Genomic DNA, 17,010 nt, shown 5'->3' on the forward strand with positions numbered 1-17,010 from the left:
CATCTTCTTGAAAGTTGTAGTTGATAGAGATTTGGTGAATAAATCAACAATAATGTTACTTGAACCTACCTCTTGCATGTTGATATCACCATCCTTGGGAGCTCATGAGTAGAAAAACCTTGACGAAATATGTTTTCTTCTATCTACTTTTATGAATCTTTCCTTCAAGATCAAAGATTTCTGCAAGTTCCTTACTTTAACTTCTTTAAGCAAATAATCTATTGCCTTTTGAAAACTCTTCAAGAGTTTCAATTCTAGTTATCAACTTGCATAACAATATTTGTATATGCTTCATGCATTTTGAATCGATTTAATCCTTATAAAGATTATAAACAAGTTCTCCAAAAACTTGCACATACTTTAGATTTTGAATCCTTCATGTCTTTTCATATTAATTTTGTCAAGTGATAACATTCAATATTAAATGTATGATATATTCTAGTGACTAGATTGCAAGTCAAATAAGCTTTACGCTCACCAAGATGCATCATTCCACTTTTCAATTGATAATTATTTCTATACAAGTATGCTTTAATAGATGTAGAATTCATATCCTCATAATCTTTTACAATATTGCGCGCTATTGTATTAAAGATATCGTCAACGATATATCATTTTGTATCGATTCACAATACGACAAAACTTATTGAGATCTCATCACTTCATTATTTTTAGGTAGCTACCCCTCTCATGAGGTTTCATAAAGTGTTATGTCGTAGGCTCTCCAAGAGCACATTGTCTCCTTATTATGATCATTTTGATTCTTTGATCCTCCCCCTTTTTCAAGGATTATTTTATTTAGAATTGATTAGTCTATCATGCTTCATGTATGTCATAGACTTTATCCTTAAGGGACATTCAATAGGAGTATTTACAACTTTTGTGTTGCTTCTAATCTCCCCCTTATGTTAGACAACCTAACATATATCTCAATCTTTTGGAGAATCTATCTTTGTGCATCATAGTATATTCATTAATCATATATTGCACATCAAAATTATCAGATGAAAACTATTTGGTCCCTGACCATAAACCAATTAACAGAAAAATTGATCATAACTTATTGGTTTGATTCATACAATTATGTTTGTATGTAATATCATATTTCAGATCAACATATGAAACTTTATTTTCATAAGCAATGATTCACTATATGAGACATTTAATGTCACATCATCTTATATATTTATCAATATTATCAAGATGAATTATCTTGATTTCATATTCTGAAAGTTGTGCTTTTAGCTCAATTATCTTGCACAAACAATTTTGCGAATGTCAAACTGCAAGTTGACAACAAACGCACATGTGATTATCTTATTGATGCATCTTTTTATCATATCACATGATAGGTAAACGGGCCCATATTCACCTTTTATACTTTTCAGAATTTAAGGATTTAGTCCCAACTTTAGTTGATCCAATCAACTTTATCACGAGAACAAGCAACGTAAAAAACTGTTGAAGAATCTTCTAGTTTTTCAATGTATGTCAATTACTCAGTATGCACATCTTTGGGATGACCAAATTATTCATGCCAACTAATAAAATTATTAGTACTTGTAAACTCCAAGTTTACTACGTCATGTGCCTTTTGCTTTAGTAAATTTCTGATTTACTATTATATGAGTAAATTTCAATTTTATTACTCTAAGAGTAATTTTTTAGATTTATTTCTTTTCAATTACTTTACCCTTTAGGTGAGTCGTGATTCCATCATTGAATGAACTAATCTGAAGAAAATTGTGCATGTAACATGTTATTTGTGCCAACATTTTTGCAAACATCAAGTTGCGAGATAATAATAGACACACATGAGACCATATAGAAGAAACATTTGTTAGGATCATTAAATATCTGAACAATCCACTTGGTGGATGACTAGGTCCACAAATTTCTGTATACGTTCCTAGAACGCATAAAATTCAATCTCAACTTTCGTTTATGGTGATCTCACAATTAGCCTGCCTTGCTAACAAGTAGTACAAGAAAATTCACCATTTAAAAGAATTTTTAGTTTCTTCCATGAAAGTCCATTCTAATTTTTCATAATTCGTCTAAACATTATAGACTAACGATGTCCCAGACAATCGTGTCAAACTAAGAAAGTATAGGAATTAGTAAATTTCTTATTTACCATAGAATGTGTCTCAATTGCATTAATTCTTGTCCAATACAAGCCCGAAGATAAAACATGAAACTTTTCTATAATACATGTCTTCTTAGAAACATTCTTGGTGATACCACATCATTGACCAAGGTCGCAATCTTTCTCATGACTAGCATGGTGGCTTACACCTCATTCCCTTTAGAGAATGGACCCATGTTTTAGCATTTATCAGAAATTCTCATTCTTCATGAATGGAACACAAACATGTGAGCTTATCAAATGATGATAGCTTTAGTACCATAATCCATATTTATGTGCATTATTCAATCACTTGTCTTCTTTCAGACATATTATGCACTACAACCACGTTCACTTTATGTAATGGAGCAAATTCAGTAAATTTCATGACTTCTCATCAAAAAGACATTAGTTTTTCTTTAGTCATTATTGTATTATCAATATGGTGCATTTAGACTCACATTCAATGTCTTATCCATGTAAAAGTGTTTTAGGTCATAAATTGATGGATCTTGAACCCAATATCTTATCATCATGGTGCATCAGGACTTTAACCCAATGTCTTACCCTCTTTTTGCGATTAGACATAAATCCATCGTCTTATTCTTTTGGTGCGATAAAACTTAAATTTATCGTCTTACCCACAATGAGGCTCAGCCTCAAGCCGTCAAAATAATTTAATTTCATCACTTTGATGATCACTAATATGATCGTACATTATAATTACACACAGAATTGAGATTATTGATTTCTTATAATCAACATTAGTAGTTAATAAATATAGCTTAATAGATCACAAACCTCATATAAAGGTTGAAAACATATCTTTCACTAAATTGTGCTTATTTAATTATTAAAATAAATTATGGAATTCTTTTTCGAGTCGATTAAAATTAAACGTATAGAAAGTCGACAAGCCTCTTTAAATACTTACTTTAGATGGTACCTCCAGATTTTTTACATAAATAATTATAACATAAAGATAAATCATACCTTGAAGATATAAGAACCTTATTACATAAGGTATGCAAGATATCTTTTGCACTTTCTCCGTCTTCTTCATAATTCTTTAAGAATAGTTTAATCGTGCTGATAACGTGTTATGAAACTATATGAAATTAGAAGAAGAAGAAAGTAGGGATAAAGAGAAAAGATTTCTTATTCATAGTATATTCAGGATTCATAGATCATTCACAAATCTTCTGAAGGAAAACCCTTTATTTATAGGGAAAACCTTACTTGGTCCCCAAGTAGGATTTCTATCCATATCCTACAAGGACTCCACATAATTAGACATTCACTATAATACAAATTGTTTATAACAACTTTAAATTTTTATTTTATTTACTAGTACTTTAATCTTTAGTTTTAAACTAATACTACTCCTAATAATTTATTTAATTAATATGAAATTATTTTTATTTATGTGGCAAGGTTTCTTTAATAAAGGGAAAGTATATTACACATGACTAGGAATGTGACAAATAAGCGAGTTGAGTTGAATATAAATCCATTAAAAAATGAGTTAAATAAATATAGATAAGTTATGCTATTCAATTCATATTTTAATGGATAAAACGAATTTATCCAATGAATAATATGAGTAACAATATTACTCATATTATATTAGAAATTTTATTTAAAGCTTTAAAAAATATCACTTAACTCCACCCCTACCAGCCNCCCCCCCCTCCCAAAAAAATGTACAAAATAAAAAACTTCACCCAATCCCTACCAGCTTCCCCCACACCCTCATCCCAAAATAAATTAACAAAATTTTAAAAAAATTCATTAATGTTTTTTTAAAAAAATATTACCACCCCACACCCTACCAGCCCCTTCATCCTACACCCCATCCAAAAAAAAATCCATCAAATTTTTTATAAAAAAATTAATTGTTTTTTAGAAAATTATCACATCCCCTATTCCTTACCACACAACCCCACCCCACCCCACCACTGCGGCCTCAACACCCTATCCCAAAAACAATAACATAATTTTTAATTTTTTCATTAATTTTTTTGAAAAACAAATTATTACCCATCCCTATCACTCCTATCCCAAATTAAATGTAAAAAAAGTTTTATATTTTTATTGAGTTTTTTTGCCATCCAACCCTCATTATTTTTTTTCTTTATTTTTATTCATTTTATTTATTAATTATCAATTTTTAAATGGATAATATAGATATTATTTAATTTTTACCCATTTTCAAATGAGTTATATTCAATTCATTTAATATAAAAATACGAATAAATACCTATATTATTTACCCATTTTGTCATCCTTACACATACGGATGATATAAAGTTTTCACTTACAATAATTTAGATATAAACTTACAAAAAAACTATTTGTATTTTTTATACTGATCTTTTCTATTAATTAGAGATAACGTAAAAAATATATCAAATAAAATATTTTTAATATATAAAATTAAAATATTTATTATTTTTACTAATACACTCCTTCGCCCTATTTATGTTGTAAAAGTCTGTAATCATTAATACTGAAGCCAATAAGTATTGATTTTTGTCAATTTTATTCTTACACGTTACCTCAATCACTTTTCTTTTCTTTTCTTTGTTTTTCATATCATACTGGTGAAAGTGAAGGGGACGGGACGAGTGCATGAGTTTTCTTCTATCACCTCTCTGCTTGCCAGCCTATACATTTACACGTGCCTTGTTCATACATTACTTTTGCTGATTTTATAGGTCCCACAAATCTTTGTTTACTACTTTCGTCCCCTCTCTCGTGACACGTTTCTAATTTTCAATAAGACCTCTTACTTTTCTTCTTTTCCTTATTTTGTCTGTGTCCTTTTAACTTAGTTTCAAATTATATTTGTGTTTTTTAATTTTAGAAGCGTATAAATAGATATTAAATTTTGTATAAAATTAAATAAATAGATGTAGATGTTCTATATATTATTTTTTATTCTACATATATTATATCATGTAGGACTCATATGTTTATTTATTTAAAAACTTAATAATTAAAATGTCTATTTGTGTATTATAAAAATTAAAAGTCAAAATTAAAATTTAAAATCAAATTTAAGGTCTAATATATATATTATGTCAAAACTACACATAACTTTTTTAAAAAAACAACTCTTATTATTTTTTTTTGATTTAAAAAAAACAAGAGATGCAAGCAATTATTAATGACTCTCACACAACCAAAACTTGGAAAGCATTATGGAGGCATCTCTCTGTTTCATATCAATTGGGTTTTCTCGCACCATATATATATTACATTAAGAAGTAAAACTTGTTGCATTTTGATTGGATTTAAAGCAAATTATTGACTCTTTTAATACAATGGAATATAACATCACATCAAGAATGCTTCATTATACCCTCTTATCAAGATCATTAGAAAATGAACTTGTAATAAATCATGGCAAAGAAAAGTCTACAAATGATTAGTTTAGGAGAGAAATAGGCCAACCCAGTATTATTTGCTGTGCTACTATTAAGAACTACCTGTCTAAATATTAATTTTTTTTTGTGATATGTTAGTTTTATCTATTATACTAGCAGATAGAGTTTGGATAAAAATCAATTCAAAACAAGAGCTGAACCAAACAGATTTTATTTCAATTTGATTTTAATTATAAATTTCTAAAAATCAATAATAGTTGATTTGATTATAATTTTATTTAGAAAAATCAAAAAAATTAAATTAAATTAAGCCGACAAATGATTATATATATATATATTTCTTAAGTTATAATGAGGTTAGAATAATACTTTAAATAGGATGATTAGTCATAAAGAAAAGAAATGATTTATATTTTTCGATAAGAAAACAAAAAGGAAATATAAATAATAATATAATATTAAAAAAAGAAAATGAATTATTTTACAAAAATAAAATAAAAAATTGAGTTAAAGTTAATTATCTGAAAAAATAAAATAATATATATATCTGAAAATTAAAATAAAGTGTAGCGTTAAAAGATGCCCTTAGTTTTCACAATACATTTCAGAAAGGAAAATTACCTACCTATCTCATTTCCTTTCTTTCTGCCGACATAAAGAAGAGAAATAGAGCTTAATTATAATTTGCAGTAAATTTCATCTTTAATTATTCCTTCGGCGTGACAATTTTTGAATTTTAAAATTTATATAAGTTATCTTTAATCGTACAATATTCACAGATATTTTTAAATAATTTTAATTATTAATTATTTTAATTTATAATATTTTTTATTTAGTTTAGACATATATAAATTCATTTCAAGAAGATTTTATACATAAATTTTCAATCAAATTTAAATTGTTTGATTCTAAAAAGATAAAAATATTACTCCCTTCATTTAAAAAAGGATAGTCTAATTTGATTTGGAATGAAGTTTAAGAAAGAAAATAGATTTTTTAATCTTTTGGTTTTAAATTAAAGTTATATCAAATGTACCAATTTAAAATATTATCAAAAAATTAAAAAGAATCATTTTTTTTAAACAGACTAAAAGGAAAATAAGAACATTTTTCAGGTGCTACTACTTTATTTTCCGGGTTAAGTATTTAGTTAATGGATCTGATTGATCCTGAAAAGATGATGAACCAATTATTACAACTCTCAAGAGTAAAGAAATGAACCCAACATGGAAAATATCAGCAGAGAAATAGTAGTTAAATGGCATGAGTGACTTCATGATCATGTGGACTTTGTGGCACTCTTTAACTAATTAATCGAGTTTGAATTATAAAAATGAAAATTTTCCTAATAGGCATCAGTGCCCCTAAAAATGAACGACTGAAACTTCATTACCAGACAGCAAATAAAAAAAAGCAAACATATGGAGATGAGTAGTTTAACGAGGTATTGGGAAGGTGCATACAGCTAGCTTATAGTCTTACTATTACTACTATTTTTCATTTTCCGAGCATGCGTTGAGGTGAGGTGAGGGCGGCATAATAATTTTAAATTGTAAATTCTACAAGTGTCCATATAACGTGTTATGTTGCATTGCAAAATGAGGGGCTTCAACTCTATGACACCGAAAGACACGTATCTCTCATCTTTTGGCAGTGGATGACCAAAACTTGAACTCATATTTATTATTGCCAACTTCCATTCATCATCTACGGTCCCACTCCCTGCTATCACTCTTTACCATATTTCACAGGCCACACCTACGCTATTCCAAAGGCTATTCCTATCTCCTCTTTTGCCCAAATTATTTCATTACATTTAACAATAATCTATAGAACATTTCGTTACTTTTTTTAGTAAGATTGAAATCAGTTCAAATAATATCAAAGTTCAAAATTAAAATCAATTTGAAACTTTAGATTTTAATCACAGCCATAGTTCTAGCACAACTATACCCTATATGTAGAGTGTATAGCCCTAGCACAACTATACCCTATATGCAGAGTACAATATAGGCCCACTTTTATTTAGGATTTCTTTGGCATAAATATTACTTTTTCCTTTTCATTTGACGTTTCACTTTTTCATTTCAACATGTCTATTTTTAATCATAATTTTTTAAATTATTTTAAATAATTTTTTTGTAATTTATAATAATTTTTTACGTACTTAATAAATATATAAATTTTATTAAAATTGCAAATTTTATGCATAAAATTTTTAATTAAATTTAAACTATTTAACTCTCAAAAATTAAAAAGTAACACATAAATTAAGATAGAGAGTACGTAATGTTCAAATAGTAAAAAAATTAATATCTAATTTGAGGTTGTATTTTGAATTATGGTTCAAATTATATTCTTATATTTTTTTTTTATTTTCTACATCTAGTAATTGTTAGTATTCACTAAATTATTTTTGAATGTCTAATAATACTTGTTCACTTAATGAAATCAATTAATAGATGTTACAATTAGTTTCTAATTAATTATAGTCATTTTTCTATCACATTTTTCAAGATATTGTGTTTATTATATGGAAAAATTACAAAATTCCTCCTTTAAGTTTATTTATTACTCTTATCCCCTATTGGTTTTAAAAATACCTAAAATTCCTCATTTTTAAGTTAAATGAGACGGATATAAAAATGAGACAAAAATAGAGACGGATATAAAATGTAACAAAAAATGAGGAGGCTACAAAAATGTGATAGAAAATCAAACGGATACAAAAATATAAAAATGAGGCGGATTCAAAAATATGACAAAAATAGAGGTGGATTCAAAAATGTAACACAAAATGAGACGGATACAAAAATATAATAAAAAATCATACGGATACAAAAATGTAACAATGAGGCGGATACAAAAATATGAAAAAGATAGAGGTTGATACAAAAATGTAACAAAAAATGAGGATACAAAAATATGATAAAAAATCAGACGGATACAAAAATGTAAAAATGAGGCGGATAAAAAAATGTGACAAAATAGAGGCGGATAAAAAAATATAACAAAAAATGAGGTGTGATAAAAAAAATCAAACGGATAAAAAGATATAAAAATAAAACGGATATAAAAATGTGATAAAAAATGAGACGGATAACAAAAATGTGATAAAAATGAGTCGCATTTTAGTAAAAACGAGAGGAATACAAAAATATGACAAAAAATAAGGCGGATACGAAAATATGACAAAAATATATAATGTAGCCGCCATTTTTTATTAGGCCAACTTTCACATATAGCAAACAAAAAATTCATATTTGTATGCTATAGCAAACTTTGCATAATTGCGCTCCGTAGCAAACATAAAACTGTATAATTCGCTATACATATACAATTGTATAATTCGCTGGCCTAAATTGTATAATTCGCTGGCCCAAATTGTATAATTCGCTGGCCTATTTCGCTGCAATTGTATAATTTGCTTTGTATACAGTTGAATCGAATTAAAATGTATGTATATTGCATAATTATAAGTGTATAACAAGAAGATATATGTTTTTCTCGCTTTATACAAAAACAGAAACACAATGTATACACTTCTGTTGTATAAAGCTAGAGAAAATTGTATTTCACTGGAATTGTATAATTCGCAATTGTATAATTCGTTGGCCTTTTTCTCTGCAATATTTGAAGTAAAATGTTTGTAAATTGTATAATTAAGTGTATAACACGAAGATATATATTAGTGCATGTGTATATACAATTTTCTCTCGCTTTATACAAAACAGAAATAGAATTATACACTTCTGTGTATAAAGCGAGAGAGGCGAGCGAGAATGGAGAGTGGCGAGCGAGATTTTTGGGAGAGAGACGCTGGCAAATTTTAGTTAACGTTTGCTATGGAACACAATTAATCAAACCCTAGCTATTCCATTTATTTTAGGTTATTAGTTTGCTATTATATACAATTTTTCCTCTTTTTTTTTTTTATTGTAATGGCCTTTTTATGTATTCATATTTTTGTATGTTTTTAAAGGATTTTATTCATTAAAAACTTATAAGAGATAAATGACCATTTAACCCTAAAATATGTTATTTATGTCATTTGCCTTATCATATTTATAAGGAAGTAATATTTTAAATTATCATTCTATTTAATATTTATAATTTTTTAAATATTATGTCAAATCAATAATGAATAACTATTATGAACAGAACAATAATATATATATTATTATTTTACCAATTCAATTAATATCAAATAAATGAAATATTAATTAAAATTAAATACGTAAACAGGAATGAGAAAAAAAAAGAGATCAAAACAACGATAGAATTAAACACGTAGATAAGAGGGTTTGACAATAGCCTGTTTAAATATTATAGTTAAAGTAGAACAAGGACAAAGCAAACACGAATATCTTATTCTATGATCTAGCCACGTGGTACGCCCTCCTTAGAAGAGCTTCTTTTTCTTCTGTCTTAAAAAAAATATAATAAAATATTCCTTCCGTTTTATTTTATACTTCCTTACCGTGATAACAATGGTCCATCATATTATTTTGAAATATAGAACAATATAAATTCATTTTATGAAAATAATAAAATATTTTATATTTAATTTATAATTATTTTTATTAGTAATCTTAGTTATTTATCACTTAACCTTTTAAGACGTTATATTTATTATATTCAAATAATAATTATTAATTTTCATTTTATAATTTTTAAGAAGTGTGTAAAATTAATAATAGACGCATATTGTTAAACGACGAAAGTATAACATTGTTAATGCATATTTTTTAAAGTGAAATTTTTTTATTTTTATTGCGTACTCAAGGAATTTCTAAAAGTTTTTGATAAGAAAATCATATATAAAAGTCACATAAAAATTATTATAAATTATTTATTTTAAAATATATGAATAATATTATTTGAATTAGGGTGTTAGCCAATTTGAATCAATTATTTGTCAAATTAAAATCAAATTAAATTAATCAATTTTTAAATTATTAAAATCAAATCAAATCAAGTATAATACATATTTATTGATTTGAGTGTTATCAATTTTAATCGATTTAATTTTTCAATTATTAATCATACAATTAATTTTTTTAAAACAATATTCTTTCAAAAGAGGAGAAATACGATAACAATTCATTTAAAACAAAAAAATAGTTAGGACGATAGCATTACAAAACTTATGATAACTGGATTAATTGTGAATAAAATTTTAATTTTTCTCTATCATTTTGATCTAAAGGAAGAGATAACAACACTTTTAGTTTTACAAAAACTTATCATAGACAAATATATACATGTGATCAATAAAAAATATTTTTATCTTAGACGTTTTTACTTTAATAAATAAATTATAAATAAATTTGATAAAAACATATTGTATACAATACTTAGATGCATGTATAAAAAATATAGGTACGAAATTTATACATTCGGTTAAATTATTTTTTGAGTTAATCCAAATCAAATAAAATCAAATATTATTCATTTTTAAAAATCTAAAAAACTAAACAAAATTTAATTTCTAATAAAATTAATTTATTTAGTCAATTTGATTAAATTATAAAGCTTAAATCGATCTTTATCCAAAGCGTAAATTCTCTAATATCAAACTATTACTATTATAAATCTAAGGGGTAGTTTGATATGGTGTATTAACAAAAATAATGCTTGCATTAATTATATTCAATAGTAATTTTTTTTGTGTGCATTTTTTATGCTATGTATAATTAATGTTTTAATTAGTTATGCACTCTATTACATATTGAGAACTGTATTATTAATATCATGAATTTTTAGATATTCGTAATCAAATGATTTAATACATTCATTAGTATGATTAAAGACCAATTATTGCTCAAAAGTAATTTTACATCTTTTCTCCCATAATTGAAAATGATAATTTTGCGAATAAAAAGATTTATATATATATATATATATATATTATTTTAGTATACAAAACTAAACAATACACAAGAAATTATTTATATATAATTAATACAAAGATTAATAATATTTATATTATTAAATATTATTTTTATACATTCTACTAAACTACTCCTAAATATAATAATGGAGGGTGATTAAATTAGTAACAGTTGAGCAAGACTCGTGTCAAAGAAAGAAGGTCCGCAACACACAATTCGTGTTGTAAGCTTATTGATCTACTTTGTCCACCTAAATATTTCTTTACACGTGGTCCAAGAAAAACATTTTATGAATACCATGAACGGTCAAGATTTGTCCACATTTCAGTTCATCGTTCAATTGACACCAACTATACTTTTTTTTAAATGTCTGCCCGAGTCAATGACGGGCAGTTGCCCGCAAGTAGGCCGCCTCTCCCCCATCTTCTTATATTTATTTATATGGCTTCTTCTCTCCATCTTACTCCTTACATTTCTTATTCATCTACGTATTGTTTCCTTGGAATTTATCAGTTGCGGCAAAGTTTTAGCGATTGATTGATCAAACAGAAGAAGAGTGAGTGTATACGATTTTCTTTTTAGTTGCGGAATGTCTTTTGGCGAGACAAAAACTATAACTCCAACTGAACCGAGTACGGAAGCTGCAAGAAGGAGACGCATGAAAATTCATCAGTTTCGATTTGTTGCCAGCGATATGGCGGTGGCTCCACCGAGTAGTATGGAGAATGGAAGGAAGAGAAAGAAATTGGAGAAAACTGTGTCCGTAAAAAGCTATGATAGTAAAGAGAAGAAGCAATTCAAGTTGGAAAGAATTGTTTCCCTCCCACTTTCGCTGCCGTGCATTGAGATGGGTGAAAAGAAGCTAGCAGAGAATAAAGAAACCGAAACGACCGCTTTGGATTTGACGGAATCTGCATCTGTGTCGTCGAATATTGAACGCCAGGGAGTATCCGACTGTCCAAAATTCGGGATGACATCTGTATGTGGAAGGAGAAGAGATATGGAAGATACGGTGTCGATCTACCCGTCGTTTCTTCAAGATAAACATGAAAAGTCCAGCATCTTACATTTCTTCGGTCTCTACGACGGCCACGGCTGCTCTCATGTAATTAATCTTAACATCAACCTGCTAGGTCTCCTTTTAATGTATGCAATTTCCTCCTTTTTTGCTAATTTTGTTGAATGGTTACTTATGTAGGCGGCGATGAAATGTAAAGATAGAATGCATGAGATAGTGAAGAACGAGGTTGAGAGCGCAGGAGAAGCTACATGGAAAGAGATGATGATTCAGAGCTTCTCAAAAATGGACAAAGAAGTTGTTGAATATTCGAAAGGAGCTGGAGGTACACAAACTGCGGATTGTAGATGCGAACTTCAGACGCCGCAGTGCGATGCCGTTGGATCCACTGCTGTTGTGGCCGTCCTAACTCCAAACAAAATCGTCGTGTCCAACTGCGGCGATTCTCGCGCTGTGCTCTGCAGAAACGGTGTCCCAATTCCTCTGTCCACTGACCATAAGGTGTGTACCAAATTTGTAATTCCTAACATTCTGTTTCTGTTACTGAAAATAGTATTTCTAAATCAGTGTTTTGTTCCTGTTTTTTAGCCTGATCGACCCGATGAACTCAATCGGATTGAAGAAGCTGGCGGTCGTGTAATCTATTGGGATGGTGCGAGAGTTCTTGGAGTTTTGGCTATGTCTCGAGCAATCGGTAAGCATATTAGTTAAATAAATGGTCAATGATGATAATTTAACTGGTGATTTGGCCTTTGACTTGTATTTTGTTTGGAACATTTTTCAGGTGACAGTTACTTGAAACCGTATGTTACATCTGAACCGGAGGTGACCATAACGGAGAGAACAGTGGAAGACGAGTGTTTGATATTAGCTAGCGACGGGCTATGGGACGTTGTCTCAAACGAGACAGCATGTGGTGTGGCTCGCATGTGCTTGCGATCTGGGCAGAACTCTGACCAGGCTTGCACTGATGCATCAATCCTCTTGACAAGGTTGGCTTTGGCTCGGCACAGTTCGGATAATGTTAGCGTTGTCGTTGTTGATTTGAAAAGAGGTCTATAGGGGAATTATTAATTATAAGTTTTGCATGTACATGCACTTGTTTCAATTTTAGAGCTAGCCAAACAATATGATTTTCATTTATCATAGGCAAGATTTTCCGCGGTTGGTTCCTGCGATGCAATGCAACTCTCCTAATGAAAGAGAAACTGCTTGAGCTGGAGAGTCTCTGTTGTATTACTAAGTTGGTGTTCTGGACATCCGAAACAGATCGCCCTACTTTTGATTTTTGCAGGCTTTGTTTTCTGCTCAATTGGATTGTTTTTATTGTTTAAAAGTTTTTGTATATTTATTGGAGGAAAGAAACTTCTACGAATTAATTTCTTTCATTCTTTGTGATGATTTCCATTTTTAGAGGCAAACTATAAAAATTTTGACTAAAATTTTAAAATATATTTTTTATCATATTAATATATAAAAAATTGTAATTTATAATGTCTTTCATAAAGTTTTAGAATATATAAAATTTTTGTTTAAAATATTGAATTAATGTGATTTAATTTATGGTTAAAATTTAATCAAATTGACTTTTGATAAATAAAATATGAAAAACAATTTTGGTGTTTGTCGGACTGAAGGACTATTTGTTTAAATATTTCTTTGAATACTTAGCAAGCAATTATAATTGTGGTATCCTACTCTTCAAACTAACCGTAAATAATCTTCAAAGCTCTTGAAAGCACAATAAACAACATGAATTAAATAAAGCAGCAAAAGAACATTCCAAGATTTGTTATTTTGCAACATTAGAAGCACTGGCTCTTGTATTAACACATGAACAAGCACTTGATTCCAGACACTCTTTAAACTACCGTAAATCTTCAAAGCTCTTGAAAGCACAAAAAACAAATGTGAATTTGTTTATACACAGCAGCAAATTACTGTGACTCTAAAGAAGTCCATTTTATTGTCTTGTGAACAATAGTAAGAGAGTTTTGAGCACATTACTCAAAGGTGAGAGAAATGTGTCATCTCAAGTGATTAGGATAGAAAATAAAAAGGCCAGTGTTGATCAAAATTTTAAAACTTGAGAGTTTTCTCGAGAAAATATATTCTAGTTTGTTCTGGGAGCAGCCCACTCGACCCGTAGAATTAGATTGTCATATCCATACCCATTAAGCTTGTCGATGGCCCTCTGAGCATCCTCCTTGTTTACAAAATTAACAAATCCAAAACCTCTGCTGTCGCCAGTCTTCTGGTCTATAGCTACATAGACACGACTTACTGGACCAAAAGGCCTGAAAAGCTCAAGCAAGTCAGGCTCTCTAGTGTCTTCTGAGAGATTAGTGACACGAACTGAGTTCTCTTCATTTCTACGTCTCATTTCTGTTCCAGCAGGTCTCTCTGCACCTGCTCGCAAGCTTGGTGGAACGTAAGCTCCCTTCACAGCTCCACCCGGCATATTTGCTTCTGCCACTGGGGGTTTGTCGACAAAACCTTCAGATGGTTGAGCAAGATCCTTAAAAGGGCACTTAGATGTCCAGTGATCACCCTTCTTGCCACAAGTTCTGCACACCATTAGAACAGCACCTCCTTTAACAAGCTGAGCCATTGAGTCTCCTGCTGTTTTGGAGTCTTCAGCTTTAGAACCTGTAGGCAGCACAAAGAAATTACACTAGTTTAGCACATTCCGTGATTCTTTGAAGAGCAACACTATATTTTCAAGATAAACGCAAAAACATGATCTTACCCATGCAACACAGGTTCAATCCAGCTACAAACAAGTCTGGTATTTAAGTGGATAAGAGTAGAAAGGCAGGCTTAATCAACTATTGAGTTTCAAGACATGTGTTGTTTGCTCTTGAAGATTTATCGGTTATCATACATATATAAACATACAACAGAAAATACAAGCTACATCGAGCAAATTGTCTTCTAAAGAGAAGAGCAAAATAACCAAATTATATGAAAATAACCAAATAAAGTGACATGAGCTCCACACAGTACAGCAAAAGTTTCAAGTTACTACAGGTACAAAATAACCAAAATAACAATGGTGCAGCCATGTGCTTCAACGTTTAGAAAATAAGTGATGTGGTCAATTAATGGCGCTATGTAATGCACATAAAAGATTGTATGATACAAGTGCAACTTGAAACCTTAACTGTGAGAACCACACTTCACATTTATATTAAGCTATGATGACATTTAACTACAGAAACTCAATACTATTAGCTTCATCATTCAATATCTGGATAATTATGACTCAACTAATAATCATTATCCCACAAAGTCACTTTATTTTATTGAAAAGAAAGAAAATGTTTATGAGACGATAACTCTATCATCAATTGTATGCATACATAAACTCCAACAAGCAAAAGAAACACATTTAGATTATGCAATAAACATTACTTAATTTACATCTTGGATACCAAACCAATATATCACATATATATATATATATATGTAGATGTAATGCAAAATGTGACCTGGGGCTCTGGGTCTTTCAAGCAAGATCTCTTCAGTAGAAACCATGGTGAGTCTACTTCCAACATCCTCATGAACAGCGTCACCGAATTTAGGCCAAGCCCGACGTTCAATAGCTCGTTTGCTGAGACGAGCCTTGGCGAGCTTTCGAACGCGGGTGGTTGTAGTGATCTTAACCTTATTTCCATCGTCATTGAATTTGTACTCTATGGTTTTTTTAGTTCCATGTTCATCAGGTCCAATTATCTGTTTTGGTGGAAGAAGGAAATCGAGGTCCTCACCGTCATCTTCCTCTAGCTCCCCCCATCTGATCTTGCTACCTCCATTAGAAACCATTTTTGTTGAGTTTCCCGAGCACCACACTTCCAAATTCTTGTTTGTTCCTTACTAGTTCACAAAAACCGATGCGCAAAATACGGTTTTTCTACTCCCACACAATTCCAAAACAGTTGAATCTTTTTTTTTTAATCTCAGTCTCATTATTTTAAATCTCAAATTCTCCAAAATGTTTAATTTGAGAATTTTATATTATTATTTCACATTTTTCAAACACAAAAATTGACCCACAAAAAATAAACACCAATCATTTGATATTTACCTTTTTTTTTTTAAAGAATACAAAGCTAGGAGATAATAACTCACATATAGTTAATCAACTATAAACTTTTTTTTTTCTAAGAAAGTCACTTAACTTTGATTTTAAATTCAAAAGTAACTCACTTTTTCTCAAAAAGTTACTTAACTATGAGTTTTAATTCAAAAATAACACACTTAAGATGGGTTTCTCTCTAGAAGAGTCACTCAAACTAATATATATCCGCATAACGAATACTCACATTATTAATATCCGAATAACTAATATCCACATCACAAATACCTGCATAACTTTATCCACTTACCAAATTAAACAACCCCTAAATAGTCCATAATGTGATTACCAAACAACCTTTAAATAATCCATAATGTGATTAAGTCAATATAATTATAATTTGATACAATCTTGAACCATTAGTACTTTTATATCTATTTTCCCTTAATTACACATTAAAAAAATTAAATATGAGCAAAGCCCATTTATTGAATTTGGGGGGG

General features: G+C 29.3%; 2 protein-coding genes across 2 annotated transcripts; one reads left to right on the forward strand and one right to left on the reverse strand.

The window, feature by feature from the left end:
* The first annotated feature begins 11,860 nt into the window (after window positions 1-11,860).
* On the forward strand, window positions 11,861-13,817 carry LOC107012509 (protein phosphatase 2C 37-like). Its single transcript, XM_015212375.2, has 4 exons — window positions 11,861-12,516; window positions 12,610-12,930; window positions 13,018-13,123; window positions 13,214-13,817. The coding sequence occupies exons 1-4, from the start codon at window positions 12,001-12,003 to the stop codon at window positions 13,489-13,491; spliced, it is 1,221 nt and encodes a 406-aa protein (XP_015067861.1). The 5' UTR covers window positions 11,861-12,000; the 3' UTR covers window positions 13,492-13,817.
* Window positions 13,818-14,342: 525 nt separating this feature from the next.
* Window positions 14,343-16,357, reverse strand: LOC107014166 (eukaryotic translation initiation factor 3 subunit G). Its single transcript, XM_015214019.2, has 2 exons — window positions 15,921-16,357; window positions 14,343-15,078 (listed from the first exon to the last, which is right to left on the reverse strand). The coding sequence occupies exons 1-2, from the start codon at window positions 16,252-16,254 to the stop codon at window positions 14,543-14,545; spliced, it is 870 nt and encodes a 289-aa protein (XP_015069505.1). The 5' UTR covers window positions 16,255-16,357; the 3' UTR covers window positions 14,343-14,542.
* Between the last annotated feature and the right edge of the window lie 653 nt (window positions 16,358-17,010).

This window comes from Solanum pennellii, chromosome 3 (assembly GCF_001406875.1).
Source record: "Solanum pennellii chromosome 3, SPENNV200".
NCBI lineage: Eukaryota > Viridiplantae > Streptophyta > Magnoliopsida > Solanales > Solanaceae > Solanum > Solanum pennellii.

Coding starts and splice junctions, on each gene's coding strand:
- LOC107012509 (XM_015212375.2), top strand. CDS start 12,001: ATGTCTTTTGGCGAGACAAAAACTATAACTCCAACTGAACCGAGTACG. Junction 12,517..12,609: donor ACGGCCACGGCTGCTCTCAT/GTAATTAATCTT, acceptor TTACTTATGTAG/GCGGCGATGAAATGTAAAGA. Junction 13,124..13,213: donor GGCTATGTCTCGAGCAATCG/GTAAGCATATTA, acceptor AACATTTTTCAG/GTGACAGTTACTTGAAACCG.
- LOC107014166 (XM_015214019.2), bottom strand. CDS start 16,254: ATGGTTTCTAATGGAGGTAGCAAGATCAGATGGGGGGAGCTAGAGGAA. Junction 15,079..15,920: donor TGAAAGACCCAGAGCCCCAG/GTCACATTTTGC, acceptor TGCTGCCTACAG/GTTCTAAAGCTGAAGACTCC.